This window comes from Porites lutea, chromosome 6, assembly GCF_958299795.1.
Source record: "Porites lutea chromosome 6, jaPorLute2.1, whole genome shotgun sequence".
Taxonomy (NCBI): domain Eukaryota; kingdom Metazoa; phylum Cnidaria; class Anthozoa; order Scleractinia; family Poritidae; genus Porites; species Porites lutea.
This window is the reverse complement of record NC_133206.1, coordinates 32,848,256-32,864,314: the sequence shown is the minus strand read 5'-3', so window position 1 is coordinate 32,864,314 and position 16,059 is coordinate 32,848,256. Positions and strand designations below refer to the sequence as shown.

At 39.7% G+C, this 16,059-nt stretch overlaps 1 protein-coding gene and 1 long non-coding RNA gene across 2 annotated transcripts; one reads left to right on the top strand and one right to left on the bottom strand.

Annotated features, from left to right (window-relative positions):
• Window positions 1-179: 179 nt before the first annotated feature.
• LOC140941462 (kelch-like protein 12) lies at window positions 180-3,726 on the bottom strand. Its single transcript, XM_073390458.1, has 3 exons — window positions 3,628-3,726; window positions 1,887-2,152; window positions 180-1,339 (listed from the first exon to the last, which is right to left on the bottom strand). The coding sequence occupies exons 2-3, from the start codon at window positions 2,128-2,130 to the stop codon at window positions 783-785; spliced, it is 801 nt and encodes a 266-aa protein (XP_073246559.1). The 5' UTR covers window positions 2,131-2,152; window positions 3,628-3,726; the 3' UTR covers window positions 180-782.
• Window positions 3,727-9,933: 6,207 nt separating this feature from the next.
• On the top strand, window positions 9,934-11,434 carry LOC140941591 (uncharacterized). Its single transcript, XR_012166483.1, has 2 exons — window positions 9,934-10,014; window positions 10,879-11,434. It is a non-coding gene; the product is annotated as an uncharacterized lncRNA (long non-coding RNA).
• The last annotated feature ends 4,625 nt before the right edge of the window (window positions 11,435-16,059 follow it).

The following is a 16,059-nucleotide window of genomic DNA, read 5'->3' as shown; positions in this document are numbered from 1 at the left end:
CTAAACACTTAAGCTTAACCAAAGTAATTGTAGCAGTTTTAAGAAACAAAAGAAGTTAAATCACATCTGTCAGGCCTGAAGATCAACTGTCTGGTTGTTTGTTCTAGGGGATCATTCACTTTAGCTTTCATTAACGATAGTGGTTCACTTAAAAATATTGAATCGCAATTTCTAAATTTCTATCAAATGCAAACTTATGTTGCAATCCACCACCTGAACGATCCAATCCTTTCTTTTTAAAGCTAGGGGACTGGGTTCGACTTTGCTCCAACCAAGAGGAGATGGAGTATAACTCAGCTTCCAATATTTGACACACAGTTGTAAACCGTCCTCTCAAGATAAATAATTTACTCAATTTCTTTCCTGCCCTTCCATGCCTAACATTTTACGGGCTGCCTTTCCCCTATATTCGCAAGGTTCTCCGATAACCGTATGTTTAAGTTGGACCGATAGGATTCCATCGAACAAAGAAAGTTTATCTGCTAAATTTGAACTCTTAGTTGTTCTAACGATCAGTCAGCAGGATTTTTGAGGCAATCTGAAAAAAGCGATATGTTGAACCCAGGCCACCTTCGCTTTAATTCCCAGAATGCCAGAGACTTGCCGTTTTGAAAGGGGTAATTTCAAGGGTGAGGGATAACTTCTTCTTTTGCACACACTTAGGACACCAAAGGTGTAGTTTTCAAGCCAATCAATGGTGTCCTGAGGAAACAGCCGACAAAAAACAGTAACATTTATCCATACCACGGTGACTCTTAAACAAGTTACACACCGTCGAGCGGTTAGGTCCCCGTGTTCTTAAATTGCCTTGCTGTTCTGTTGCAGTTGTTCAAATCAAACAGTTTCTTCAACAATGTCCTAAAATCCCAATATTCCAACTCACAAAAGGCATTCTGAACCCTTCGTCTGCAGCACTTACACGACAGTTTAAAACGCTCATTTGCACCGCAACGGTGGACTTCATAATTATCACATTCATAGCCCTCTACTTTCTCGGCTACACTCTTATACACACTGGTAACAAGATTGTGGCACGTATTGACATACTCCCCAAGGGTCTTTTCCAGTTCGCGTATTCTAGTCTTGAGAATATCTAACTTTGTTTTATCAGGAAGTTCCTTAAAACATTCATCGTTTTCTAAAGAGGTTAAAGGTAGAAATTTACTTTCTTGGAGTGTTTCGTTCATTATAGACTGGAGAGAGAATTTCTCTGCAATCATGTAGAATTTTACACAATTGGTATCTTGAACATTGCAAGAAAGAAACTCGCAGCATAACTCTTTGACTCTCTCCATCTGGTATTCCTCCGCAAGTTCCAACAGAAATTGATAATTTTCAGCTGCCAAAAGAAAAGTCATAGTGTGTCATGTGACCTCTAAATATAGTATATTACATGGAGATACGAAATTTCTCTTCGAGTGTTCGCGAACGAGTGAAATATTTTTCAACAAGAGAAAAGAAATTTTGTACCTCCAAGCGACCATGTAATTTTCTATATATCATATAAAAACCTATGAAATACCAAACCATTACACTTTCAACAACTGTAACATTTTTTTGCCGCGGAAGACGCGATTTATCATGTAGCCACCGCAACGGTGATTTTAAAAAAATAAGACTGCTGTATTACGGCATTAGTATAAACGCGGGAAAGAATGCAACCATCATCAAGTGCAACAGTGCTGACAGGCTCACATGAAAGCATTCAACTAGTGCTAAACGCGGGATTTATGCCAAGCTAAGCGCGGAAAACATCGATGTATTGCTAAGACTGCTGACAAGCGCAGAGTAAACTGGTGACAAGATTTGAACATATAACATTAAGACTGTTGTCAGGAAAGAAAAATCAGACGCGAGAAAATTTACAAATTTCTATCATTCACTACCTGTTACTCTTTGACCTTTCCCATGTGTGTACACGATTCTAAGGAGTACTTCAACCTCTGGGGCCTTTTTCCCAGGTAATTCTATCTCCTCGGCATCTTTCTCTGCGAAGTCGGATGTGAACATTTTCTCGAATACTGGGGACCATATTGAGAGGGTGCTCTTGTGAACGTGAAATTTGGTCCCATCCACTGACAGTACCACATCACTGAAGTGCCATGGCTGTGAGAAATCGGGGTTGTACATTGAATGACAGCTGTCAGTTACCCTGAAAAAATAATTATTGTCGAATGGTTATACACTCACCTCTCTTCAATATTTGGAACCTTTGAGAGTGGCACTTAGGCTATGTTCACACTTACAAGGACTGCGAAACTGCCCGTCTAACCCTTCTCTTAGGCAACATTAACACTTACTTCTCAACTAGGGAAAAATGTTGGCTTAAGGGAGGGATAGGTGGGCAACTTCCCAGGAACGTATAATGATCCTAGAGTGTTAAAAATGATTGAAGCCAACCCCGTTCCCAGGTTCTATGGTATGGAACAACTCTGGGTGTCCGATTTGGGAGGTGTCCGTTGAGAAAAAGTTGACGCTATGCCCGGTGGGAGGGGGGAGCGGAATTCAACAACGTTTCACACGGGTAGGATCCGTCTCGAGGACCAACCCCCTTACCCTTATATACCATTTTTGACGGAAAAGGTGCCATTTTCGTAAACCTCCATTGAAAAAAGGGTACATTGTAAGAAAGTGGTACAAACTGGCTGCGAGCCTCGAAAGTCCCGATAATCAAAGGGCCTGTAAAACTGTTGTTGATTGCATGCAAGATAAAGGTTTCAATAGATTGGCATCTAACAAGATAAAACTATCAGTTAATGAAATAAAATGGAGTAGTTTTGTAGCCAGGACCCGTGCTATTTCACTTTGAATACTTGATTTCGGGCCCGAAAAAATTACCGGGGGTTTCGAGAAATGGGCCCCTGGCACCAGGGTACGCGAGCCCCTTCTGAGGAAATCCTTTGAAACGGAAAAGTCGTCTTGTTATTACAAATTAAACGTGTTAATGAATTAAAAGTGCTTAACCATTGGGAAAGCATCTGTTCCGAGTAATTTCTAAATGACAGCTTTCTTTACCCTCTCGAAACTTGAAATCCCTAACCTTTTTAAAATTATGAGTTTACTATGTGTACCTAAAGCCCGAACTTTATGCGGTTAATGTCTCCACAAATTGGTTCAAGACCACGATCTTCTCAACCAGCGTAATACTGATAAATAACACTTGTGCATCTAACTGTCGGTAGTGGCCCGCGAATTACACAAAACAAAACAAACAAAAGACGGAAAACAATACAACTCTAAGTACCTCAAAAACAATGTTGTCGCCTCGCATGGAAATATCTAGTATATATTTTATTAATGGAGCTGAGAATATCGCATTTCGCGTCTTCACCTTTTTCTAATCTAAATTAAATGACCTTAAATGTGAAGGTTGAATTTTTATCTTTTGTTAAAAATAGACGTCCAAAGGCATAGACAGTTTGACTGAAATGTCACTTTGTTGGGTATCAATCAAGTACAACCTTCAGGCTGGCATCTGCTTATGGTTTTTCTTTATTGTGCATTATGAATTAAAGATGCAGATATGAAGACTGCAACGTTGAAAGGATTTGTACAACCGATAGATCTCACATAAGGCAAACAGGTCGTATGTAAGGACATAAGACGGTCAGCTTAAGTTATACATACCCAGGACGGCAGATATATAACAAGATCGTCCGGTTCGGCGTCTTTGATCACCAGAAAGCAAGTAACGGATCAGAAGAGTACAGGCTCTGCGTAATTATCCACTAACGATATTGAGAAGAGCTGTGAGACGTCCGCCGATTACTTATGAAAGAGACACCGCAAATCGAGTGTTGACACAGAAAAACTAATCAAGGGTTAATTATGCAAATGCAGACTAAGCGCACAACGTCACGCATCCCTAACTTTCAATCCCACGAATCACGTGACGAAACCAGCGCATGCGTATCCTTTGTACCTGGCTGTTTTGTTTGTCGAGCGCGCAAACGAGCTTAGTGATTACTTTTTAAAGCAGCAAGCAAAACCGCCTGCTACTACGCAACCTACCCCTCGGTCAAGATTAACAAAACCGCCGCACAAGCATATGCAGGCTAACGCACGCGCGATGGGAAAAATATTTTGTGGGGAGAGGATACTTTTTGCGTGCACACAAAGTAACTCCTGCTTGCAGGGTACTAAGGGTCAAGTAAGGCTTCGTTAAAAGTTTTGCCTATACGCTAGTACAAGGTAGTTCTTCTTGTAATCTCATCTCGAAGAATCTCAGTTGCAGTTCGGATCTAGGCCTTCTTGGACTTCTTGATTGGTAAGTAGAACTTACTCAATGACTTTTAAATCTTAAGTCCTTATGGATAGTCTACTGAGAACAGGATTTGTGTGTTGAATAACTTCTTCACCAAACCAGTCTTTTTTTGCCTTGAAGATCACGAATCGCCTGATGAAACGTACTCTGGTAGGCACGATAAAAAATGTGTTAGTTGTGGGCAGAAGGTAATTTTCGCACGCGAATATATGTCACGAAAAAGTAGCTTCTGCTTGCTGTATTACTATTAAAGCGTCAGGGAAGGCTTCATTAAAAAAGTCGCCCACAGACTAGTACACATTTCTTAATTTAGGTTTCTGGGAAACTGCCCACCTACCCCTCCCCTAAGCCAACATTTTGCCCTAAGTGAGAACTAAGTGATAATGTTAGCTTAGGGGAGGGGTAGGTGGGCAGTTTCCCAGAAACCTAAATAGATCCCATTTCTTCTTGTAATCTCATTTCGAAGCATCTTGCAACTTGCCCTAAGCTCAGTTTAACTTTTTGATTGGCAAGTGTTAGACCTTTTACTCGAAGTTGAAGGCCATTGAAACTTACTTAATAACCTTTAACAGGAGCCTTTAAAACTTGAATTGATTCCTTATAGCTAGTCGACTGAAAACAGAATTTGTGCGTTGAATAACCGTTATCAGTCACATTATTTCGTTATTATTATTATTGGTCAAGGAAAACGAATTTTATTACTTATTGATTTAACGTGTCGCAGTATGCCAACATTAAGGTTATTTGATGTTAGCCACCCAGATTTTCCACTGATTGACTTCAGCGGTTAGAGTGATTCTAAACTACCTTGAACTGGGAATCTCCCCCAGTGACGAGAAATCTTTTGCCGACCTGCTCCTGACCTGTACGTGCTTCAGTTATGTATTTTGATCTAGGTGAAAATGAAGCATCTCATCAAGGTATTGGTGCTGTTTGCGTTGACTTTGGTCATGGGAAAACCCATTCCTGGCGACTGGGGCCTGGTACGGGGCACTGACAAAGTAGCCTGGACCGATGAGGGCCATTTGATCAACAGTGTAACCCAAAGCGGTTGCTGCTGTTTCAAGTCGAAATGCTGCTTTGGTGAACGTTTTGACATGATCCTGCTCTTCGTATCAATTTTATAACAGTTTTTAGGTCACAAACTTCGCGCGTATTTAGGCGCTCTGTTTTGTTTAAATCCTGCGTGATACTGGAAATATCACAGTATTTGGTTGTAATTTCTCGACTTCTTTCATCTATCATGCAATATTAAAAACCTGAAAACAAGCCATGGAAAGACTGCGATAGACTGGTAGCTATTAAATCAGAACTACACATGTCACAGAATGGTCATTATTTTGAAGTTCTTCCGGTCGTTGTTATCCAGCCTGAATTTCAGACTACTTCGAATCGTTTTTACCTTCTGAAAGGGAGTAAAAACGACTCGGAGTAATCATCTGAAATTCATGCCAGCCGTTTAAATATTTCTTACCTTGCCTTATTGGGAAAATCCTATAAATATTCCTGGTGAAAGTCTTGGTTCTTTTTTAACGGCGATAAAAAAACAATGTCACGTTCTTTTTGCTGTTTACCTTCGTACTACGGACCCGGGACTACGGAACCCTGAGATCATGCCCTACAGTCGAATCCCGGTAAGTCGAACCCTCTATAACTCGAAGCTCCCGCTAACTCGAAGCAATTTTTATTTCCCTTCAGAACATTTTCTATATAATTTTACCCACGATAACTCGAAATTTTTTCTGTTTCCCTTGAAGGTTCGAATTATCGGGAGTCGACTGTAAAAGTGAAAAAACACCCCGCCTGTTGGCAGGTTAGTTGTTTTGATCAGCATCAGAGTCTCACACACGTTTTTGGCTTGGCAAAATACGGACTGTTTGGTGAAGCTGGAACTGTCGAGGTTTATAAGATTTCTTTTTTCCATTTTACTGTTGTTGCCATTTCAGGATCGAAGCCAGTTTAAAAAACTCATCAATAATTCATAAGGAAAAAACAAAAGAAATTAATGTTTAATGGGTGTCTTTATACCGTATCTGATTAAGACACGGCTTAACTTTCCGTCCAATTCTCATTTAGACCAAAATAACCCCAAATCTAATTATTAGTGCAAGAATAAGTTAATCTATACCAGAAATTTTGAAGGCGTTCAAAAAACTCGCAGTCGTGTATTATCAGGTTTAAAAACGCTTGGTTTCGCCTCGAGTTTTTAAACCTGATAATACACTCCTGTTCGTTTTTAAACAGTACTTCAAGTAAATAGTACTAAATATAAACTAGTCATTTTACAGAGAACCTTCAAAAGTACCACAGTTAGCTCAAGGATGCTTACAGTTTCAATGCAGATTGTAGCAACATTTAGGGCCTGTTTACATGTAGGTGGGGGACCCCAGGTAGGTGAAGAAACCCGCTTAGGTGGGGTAACCCACTTGTCCATATAATCTCTCATTTTAATGTGATCACGTTTACATGATAGGTGGGGTGACCCGCCATATGTTATCTCACCTATCTGGGGTCCCCCACCTCTATTTAAACAGCCCATAATAAAATAGCCCATCTCCGAGTTGTCCTAGGCCATATCATAAAAAGACCAAGTGCGTTGAACCATTCATAAGTAAATGAATTTATTTGCGTATGAATGGAAAATAGTTTAGTATCAGAACAGTGATGATCCGAGAAGATGTCCACCTGGACTCTCTTTGAAAACGAGGCTAGAAATACAATAGCCTACGTGTAGCCGCACCCTGCCCGCGAGAAAGAGGGAGGGTGCGGCTACACGTAGGCTAGACCTACATATTTGGCACTACCATAAGGCTTTGTTAAGTAGTGTAGGAGCTGCCTATTTTGTTCCGCGCATCATTTGTGCAGCATTATCCCTCGAAGCGTTTGCTCACAGAAAATTTTGAAGCAGAAAAGTTTTGAGGTGGGTAAAAATTGATTTTCTCTTTCATGTTTTATCCCGTCGGGTAGAAAATCTCTAAGAGAATTCCGCGAAATGAATGTTGGTTTTGAAACGCCTTATTAGTGCACGAACGTTTCTACTTTCCCAGCCCTTTTCTGTTATGTCCGCATGGGAAATACGTAATGATTTCTAGATCGTTTTCAAGCACGTTGTGTTTATTACAAATTTAGCGTTTTCATTTTATTTAGTTCTGTTCTAGTGTCGACTTCATGTTGTTAACTTCTGTCAGCCATTAAGGCTTTACTTCTATCTACACTCGTGCTCATCTTATATCAGAGCTCAGCTTAGCTTTTTGAGTCAAGATAACATTGATGCGTGTGCAAACCAAATTCGAATCGACTTTGTACGACTTTGTACCGATTTTGACTTTCACAACTCAGGGACCTTTGTCGTGTCAATCGACCCCGCCGAGTCTTCTGTGTAAAGTTGTGATCTCCGAGCTCGAGGAACATTGATCTCTTGTTCAATAAATCTGTTCATTTTACTTCCTTCACTTCTCGTCAAGTTCGTTTTATGTCGCGCACCGTGTTAAGTGATTTACTTGGTTTTTTGGTTCTTGTATTCTGTCCTTGTAAATTACAATGAAAAGACTACCTTTTCTCGTGTCGTTAGCTTTAATTGATACAATGTTTGTGTAAGGGTGGATTTCCAGTGTCGTGTAATTTTTGCGTGGGTAAATGATATAGAGGCAATGTATGAAAGGTTGTGCGTGAACGCAAAAAACTGAACCCTCGCTCAACTTTTGCGTTTACGCACAAACTTTCATACATAGCCTCTATTTTATTTACGTGTGTAAAATTAACGCACGAACGCACGTAAAAATTAGGTGACAGTGGAAACCAACCTTAAGCTGTTTGTCACCTACGGGGCATTGTTTGATCTTTGATTGGAGAAAATACTAAGCCTGAAATCACGCACGTTTTCTCCGAATGATATCTATCTCTATTTGAGTTGTGGAGAATGGCGGTCGAAAGGGACTGGCAAATCAGTTATGTTTCGAACTTTTTTTCTTCATCAAAATCGCTTGTTGACGAGTCAAGGCTTATCTTTATGGCGCAAAATGCAAATATCTTCATCATCGGGCCTCTTTGTTCTATTTATAAGGCTGTACAAGGTAAATTTTTAATGAGTTAGTCATCTGGATTAAAGCGTGACCATCGTATTAAAAACCTACTTGTAATCGTTATGATACTTTCTCATGGAACTTCTTAATACGCCCCGTTCACACGAATCAGGAGATTTTTCTCTGAAACCGCGTATTTCTTTACCCGTATTCGAGAGGACGGGCCTTTAGGTCCTGCCCATTATTATAAGTGTTGCACGGTTTCCCATCGCTCCTACAATTGATAAAAATACAATAAATATGCTAAGTTCAGATTGAATTTTCCTTACTGTCAAATGTTTTAATTTAGGTGAAAATGAAGCATCTCATTAAGATTGTCATCTTGCTGTTTGCTGTGACTTTGGTTACCGGAAAACCAATGGCAGACGACTGGGGCCTGGTACGGGACAACGACAAAGAAGCCTGGACCGACGAGGGCGATTTGAGCAGTGATGCCCGAGAATATATAAACTCGGAAAGTAATGGAATCTGTTGCCAACTGCATCTGGCTTATTGCTGTGACAAATAGACATGATAACTTTTTGTTAGATATATTGCTAGTCTGAGTCAAAACATGCATAGCAGGCTGAACTGAAATCTGCAAGGCTGATCATACTCATGAAAATTAACTTTGCAAGACATAAACACGATACCGATAGAACCCAAAACAGAGCAAGGATGTAGCTGAGAGCTCTCCTTTGTTTAAATCCATGATACTGGAATTATTACGTGCACAGTATTCTCTACAGCTGTTTTCTTTCAAATAATAAAAGAAGCTGGTAATTATGCTGATCTTAAATATCTGTTTCTTTGTTGTAACGGAACTTACTTAAAACATTCTCGAACAATATTATTTCTTCTCCTAGTTTTTCCTTTGTTTTGTTTTGTTTTCTTTTTTTTTACAATGGGTAGCTTGCCAGGAAGTTCTCTGGGAGGGGGAGGGAGGAGCTCTGATGGCCCCTGAGGGTGGGAGACGGGGAGAAAACAACGCCAGAACTCCCCAAGACCTATAACGGCTATAAGAAACAATGCCAAGCATTTTTTGTCAACTCATTGTAACCAATTTTACCAGTAAGCTTGTCGTTGATTAAAAGGGAACCCCCAAAATTTTTCGTAAAGCACATAAAACCCTCTGGCAAAGATCGCACAAAAGGATAAGAATAAAACCAGTATTTGTTTAAAACGGAAATAGATCGCTGTAATCAGCTATTTTAACATGGAAACGAGGCGATAGGCTCATTCTAAGAGCCCGTTTCGCCTCGAGTTTTTACACCTGATATCACACTACTGCTCGTTTTAAACTACTTCAAGTAAAGAGTACTGAATTTAATCTAGTAATTTTACATAGAATCTTCAAACATACTACTGTCAGCTCAAGAAACTTACAGTTTCAATGGAGTGTAGTAACATTCAATAAAGACGCCATCTCCGAGTTGCCTTAGGCCATATCATAAAAAGACCAAGTGCGCCGAACCATTTATAAGTAAATGAATTTATTTGCGTATGAATGGAAAATAGTTTAGTATGAGAAGATGTCCACCTGGACTCTCTTTGAAAACGAGGCTTAAAAGATAATGACCTATATATTTTGCACTACTTTGTTCCGTGCATCATTTGTTGCAGCCATATCCCTCGAAGCGTTTGTATTTCTTCCGTTCACAGAACATTTTGAGGCAGAAAAATTTTGAGGTGGGTAAAAAGTGATTGATTTCTCGTTCATTTTTCATTCCCTTGCGTAGAGAATCTCTAAGAGAATTCCATGAAATGAAAAGATAACCTTTTCTCGTGTCGTTTTAGCTTTAATACAGTGTTTTGTGTGAGGGTAGATTTCCACTCTCGCGTAATTTTTACGCGTGTAAATGAAATAGAGGCAATGTATGAAAGGTTGTGCGTAAACGCAAAAATTGAACCCTCACTTAACTTTTACGTCTATGCGCAAACGTTCATACATAGCCTCTATTTTATTAACGTGCGTAAAATTAACGCACGTACGCACGTAAAAATTACGCGTTTGTGAAAACCTACGTTAACGTGTCTGTCACGTACGGGGCATTGTTTGGTCTTTGATTGGAGAGTACTAAGCCCCAAATCGCGCACGTTTTCTCCGAATGATATCTATCTGAAGAATGGCGGTCGAAAGGGACTGGCGAATCAGTTTATGTTTCGGACTTTTTTTCTTCATCAAACTCGCTTGTTGACGAGTCGAGGTTTATTTTTATGACGTAAAATGCAAATATCATCATCATCGGGCCTTTTTGTTCTAGTTATAAGGCTACACAAGGTAAATTTTGTATCAGTTAGTCATGTGGATTAAAGCGTGACCATTGTATTAAAATCCTACTTGTAATCATTATAATCTGATGGAACACGAATCAGTAGATTTTCCTCTGAAACCGTGTATTTCTTTACCCGGATTCGTGTGGACGGGGCTTTAGGCCATGCCCATCATTATAAGTGTTGCGCGGTTTCCCATCACTCCTACAACTTATAAAAATACAATGAATATGCTAAGTTCAGATTGTGTTTTCCTTACTGTCAAATGTTTTAATTTAGGTGAAAATGAAGCATCTCATTAAGATTCTTATCTTGCTGTTTGCTGTGACTTTGGTTACGGGAAAACCAATGGCAGACGACTGGGGCCTGGTACGGGACAACGACAAAGAAGCCTGGACCGACGAGGGCGATTTGAGCAGCGATGCCCGAAAATATATAAACTCGGAAAGTAATAATTTTTGTTGCCGATTGCAGGTGAAGAGTTGCTGTAACAGATAAACATGATAACTTATTATTAGATTTATTGATAGCCTGAGTCAAAACATGCATAGCTGGGCGAACTGAATTCTGCAAGGCTGATCATATAACGTGAAAATTAACTTTGCAAGACATAAACACTACACCGATAGAACCTAAAACAGAGCAATGTTGTAGCTGAGAGCCCTAGTTTGTTTAAATCCATGATACTGGAATTATTACGTGCACAGTAATCTCCACAGTTCTCCTTTTTCATGTAATTAAATAAGCTGGTAATTATGTTGATCTTGAATATCTGTTTCTTTGTTTTAACGGAATTTCCTTAATACGTTCTCGTACAATATTATTTCTTCTTCTAGTTTTTCCTGTCTTTTGTTTTGTTTTGTTTTGTTTTTTTTACAATGGGTAGCCTGCCAGCAAGCTCTCTGGGAGGGGAGGGGAGGGGCTATGATGGCCTCTGGGTGTGGCGGACGGGGAGAAAACGACACCAGAACTCCCCACGACCAATAACGGCTATTGAAAACAATGCCACGCTTTTTTTGTCAACTTACTGTATTTAATTTTACCAGTAAGCTTGTCATAGATTAAAAAGAACCCCTTAAATTATACTAAAAAGGGTAAAAATAAACCAATATAAATCTTTTTTAACATGGAAACGAAGCGATAGCCTCATTAGTGGACAAGAATGTGTTAACACGACATTAACCTCGTTTGGATACCTTTTTAAATTAAAGAATAAGGTTCCGTTTACATGTATAGTTCATGGTAGAAGGGTCACTCGCCGAACCCACGTACCTTGAGCGAGCCTACGTTTCCTTCATTTCCTTAAAAACTTGGCGGACCGTGTATATAAGAGACAAACTTTTTGCTTGTGTCAGCTAAAAGGATGACCCGTCTATTACCGGGTAGCCCTTTTTAGATGGTATGGTGACCCTCACATAAACACGTTGGCTCTCCCAGCCGGGTTATCTCGGTCGAGGCGATATAATCGCAGCATACACGAACGCTTTTATCAGCTCTTGCCTCGGGCAAAGGGGTCAGCTGTTTTTCTCATATTAACGGCTGTTAAAGTTGAATCTGTGTGTGAAGATGACCATCTGAGCTCACTTTGAAAATGAGACTTAAGACAAAATGTCCTATATACTTTGCACTGTTTTCTTGCATGCACTACTTTTTGCAGCAATATCACTCGAGGCATTTGTGTATCTCTTTACGGCAGAAACTTTTTGAGCAGTAAAATGTTATTTCTCTTTTATTTTTGATTCTTCGGATAGATAACCCGCAAGAGGATTCAGCTTGTCGTAACTTTTCCTTAATACAATAGAAGTTGAAAAAGTTTGTCAGAAAACGTTCGAGATATTCTCTGATCTTTGCATGATAGAGATATGCAGGCTAACGCACGCGCGATGGGAAAAATATTTTGCGGGGAGAGGATACTTTTTGCGTGCACACAAAGTAACTCCTGCTTGCAGGGTACTAAGGGTCAAGTAAGGCTTCGTTAAAAGTTTTGCCTATACGCTAGTACAAGGTAGTTCTTCTTGTAATCTCATCTTGAAGAATCTCAGTTGCAGTTCGGACCTAGGCCTTCTTGGACTTCTTGATTGGTAAGTGGAACTTACTCAATGACTTTTAAATCTTAAGTCCTTATGGATAGTCTACTGAGAACAGGATTTGTGTGTTGAATAACTTCTTCACCAAACCAGTCTTTTTTTGCCTTGAAGATCACGAATCGCCTGATGAAACGTACTCTGGTAGGCACGATGAAAAATGTGTTAGTTGTGGGCAGAAGGTAATTTTCGCACGCGAATATATGTCACGAAAAAGTAGCTTCTGCTTGCTGTATTACTATTAAAGCGTCAAGGAAGGCTTCATTAAAAGAGTCGTCCACAGACTAGTACACATTTCTTAATTTAGGTTTCTGGGAAACTGCCCACCTACCCCTCCCCTAAGCCAACATTTTGCCCTAAGTGAGAACTAAGTGATAATGTTAGCTTAGGGGAGGGGTAGGTGGGCAGTTTCCCAGAAACCTAAATAGATCCCATTTCTTCTTGTAATCTCATTTCGAAGCATCTTGCAACTTGCCCTAAGCTCAGTTTAACGTTTTGATTGGCAAGTGTTAGACCTTTTACTCGAAGTCGAAGGCCATTGAAACTTACTTAATAACCTTTAACAGGAGCTTTTAAAACTTGAATTGATTCCTTATAGCTAGTCGACTGAAAACAGAATTTGTGCGTTGAATAACCGTTATCAGTCACATTATTTCGTTATTATTATTATTGGTCAAGGAAAACGAATTTTATTACTTATTGATTTAACGTGTCGCAGTATGCCAACATTAAGGTTATTTGATGTTAGCCACCCAGATTTTCCACTGATTGACTTCAGCGGTTAGAGTGATTCTAAACTACCTTGAACTGGGAATCTCCCCCAGTGACGAGAAATCTTTTGCCGACCTTCTCCTGACCTGTACGTGCTTCAGTTATGTATTTTGATCTAGGTGAAAATGAAGCATCTCATCAAGGTATTGGTGCTGTTTGCGTTGACTTTGGTCATGGGAAAACCCATTCCTGGCGACTGGGGCCTGGTACGGGGCACTGACAAAGTAGCCTGGACCGATGAGGGCCATTTGATCAACAGTGTAACCCAAAGCGGTTGCTGCTGTTTCAAGTGGAAATGCTGCTTTGCTGAACGTTTTGACATGATCGTGCTCTTCGTATCAATTTTATAACATTTTTAGGTCACAAACTTCGCGCGTATTTAGGCGCTCTGTTTTGTTTAAATCCTGCGTGATACTGGAAATATCACAGTATTTGGTTGTAATTTCTCGACTTCTTTCATCTATCATGCAATATTAAAAACCTGAAAACAAGCCATGGAAAGACTGCGATAGACTGGTAGCTATTAAATCAGAACTACACACGTCACAGAATGGTCATTATTTTGAAGTTCTTCCGGCCGTTGTTATCCAGCCTGAATTTCAGACTACTTCGAATCGTTTTTACCTTCTGAAAGGGAGTAAAAACGACTCGAAGTAATCATCTGAAATTCATGCCAGCCGTTTAAATATTTCTTACCTTGCCTTATTGGGAAAATCCTATAAATATTCCTGGTGAAAGTCTTGGTTCTTTTTTAACGGCGATAAAAAAACAATGTCACGTTCTTTTTGCTGTTTACCTTCGTACTACGGACCCGGGACTACGGAACCCTGAGATCATGCCCTACAGTCGAATCCCGGTAACTCGAACCCTCTATAACTCGAAGCTCCCGCTAACTCGAAGCAATTTTTATTTCCCTTCAGAACATTTTCTATATAATTTTACCCTCGATAACTCGAAATTTTTTCTGTTTCCCTTAAAGGTTCGAATTATCGGGAGTCGACTGTAAAAGTGAAAAAGCCCCCCGCCTGTTCGCAGGTTAGTTGTTTTGATCAGCATCAGAGTCTCACACACGTTTTTGGCTTGGCAAAATACGGACTGTTTGGTGAAGCTGGAACTGTCGAGGTTTATAAGATTTCTTTTTTCCATTTTACTGTTGTTGCCATTTCAGGATCGAAGCCAGTTTAAAAAACTCATCAATAATTCATAAGGAAAAAACAAAAGAAATTAATGTTTAATGGGTGTCTTTATACCGTATCTGATGAAGACACGGCTTAACTTTCCGTCCAATTTTTTAGACCAAAATAACCCCAAATCTAATTATTAGTGCAAGAATAAGTTAATCTATACCAGAAATTTTGAAGGCGTTCAAAAAACTCGCAGTCGTGTATTATCAGGTTTGAAAACGCTTGGTTTCGCCTCGAGTTTTTAAACCTGATAATACACTCCTGTTCGTTTTTAAACAGTACTTCAAGTAAAGAGTACTAAATATAAACTAGTCATTTTACAGAGAACCTTCAAAAGTACCACAGTTAGCTCAAGGATGCTTACAGTTTCAATGCGGATTGTAGCAACATTTAGGGCCTGTTTACATGTAGGTGGGGGACCCCAGGTAGGTGAGGAAACCCGCTTAGGTGGGGTAACCCACTTGTCCATATAATCTCTCATTTTAATGTGATCACGTTTACATGATAGGTGGGGTGACCCGCCACATGTTATCTCACCTATCTGGGGTGCCCCACCTCTATTTAAACAGCCCATAATAAAATAGCCCATCTCTGAGTTGTCCTAGGCCATATCATAAAAAGACCAAGTGCGCTGAACCATTCATAAGTAAATGAATTTATTTGCGTATGAATGGAAAATAGTTTAGTATCAGAATAGTGATGATCCGAGAAGATGTCCACCTGGACTCTCTTTGGTGCGGCTACACGTAGGCTAGAAATAGATGGTTTTCACAGTGACGTCATCAAATTGTAAAGTCAAAACAGCGAGGTTTTATCAATTCTTATATTCACTAGGTTGACGATAAACAAAAAGTGAATCTTTGAATAAGTTTCCATTTCCATAGGATGTTTCATTTCGAAAATACAGCAATTTGAACTTCCAAGTTGTAACAGTGCGTGACACCAAAATTGGAATGCTGTCTCGTTGAAAAAAAGTCTCTCCTGTTGATTTTCAGCAGTATAACCATTTCAAGTGTTAGACGATATGTTTATCCGCACGTATTCTAGTTCTCGCTAGTTCATCAAAACGGTGCACCAATATGGCGTCTCCATACAAAGCTCTACAAAGGTGCGTGAAACGTTTCGGCAAATAACTCAGAAACTGTGGGCCACAAAGACCTGAGACTTGGACAAATTGTTTAAAAATTAGTCTTTTATAACATGTCATTTTCTTGGCTTCTTCCACCGGACGGTTTGCAATTTATTTTTTTGTTGCGTGACAGTGAAAACGACCTATACAATGACCTACATATTTGGCACTACCATAAGGCTTTGTTAAGTAGTGTAGGAGCTGCCTATTTTGTTCCGCTTATCATTTGTCCAGCATTATCCCTCGAAGCGTTTGCTCACAGAAAATTTTGAAGCACAAAAGTTTTGAGGTG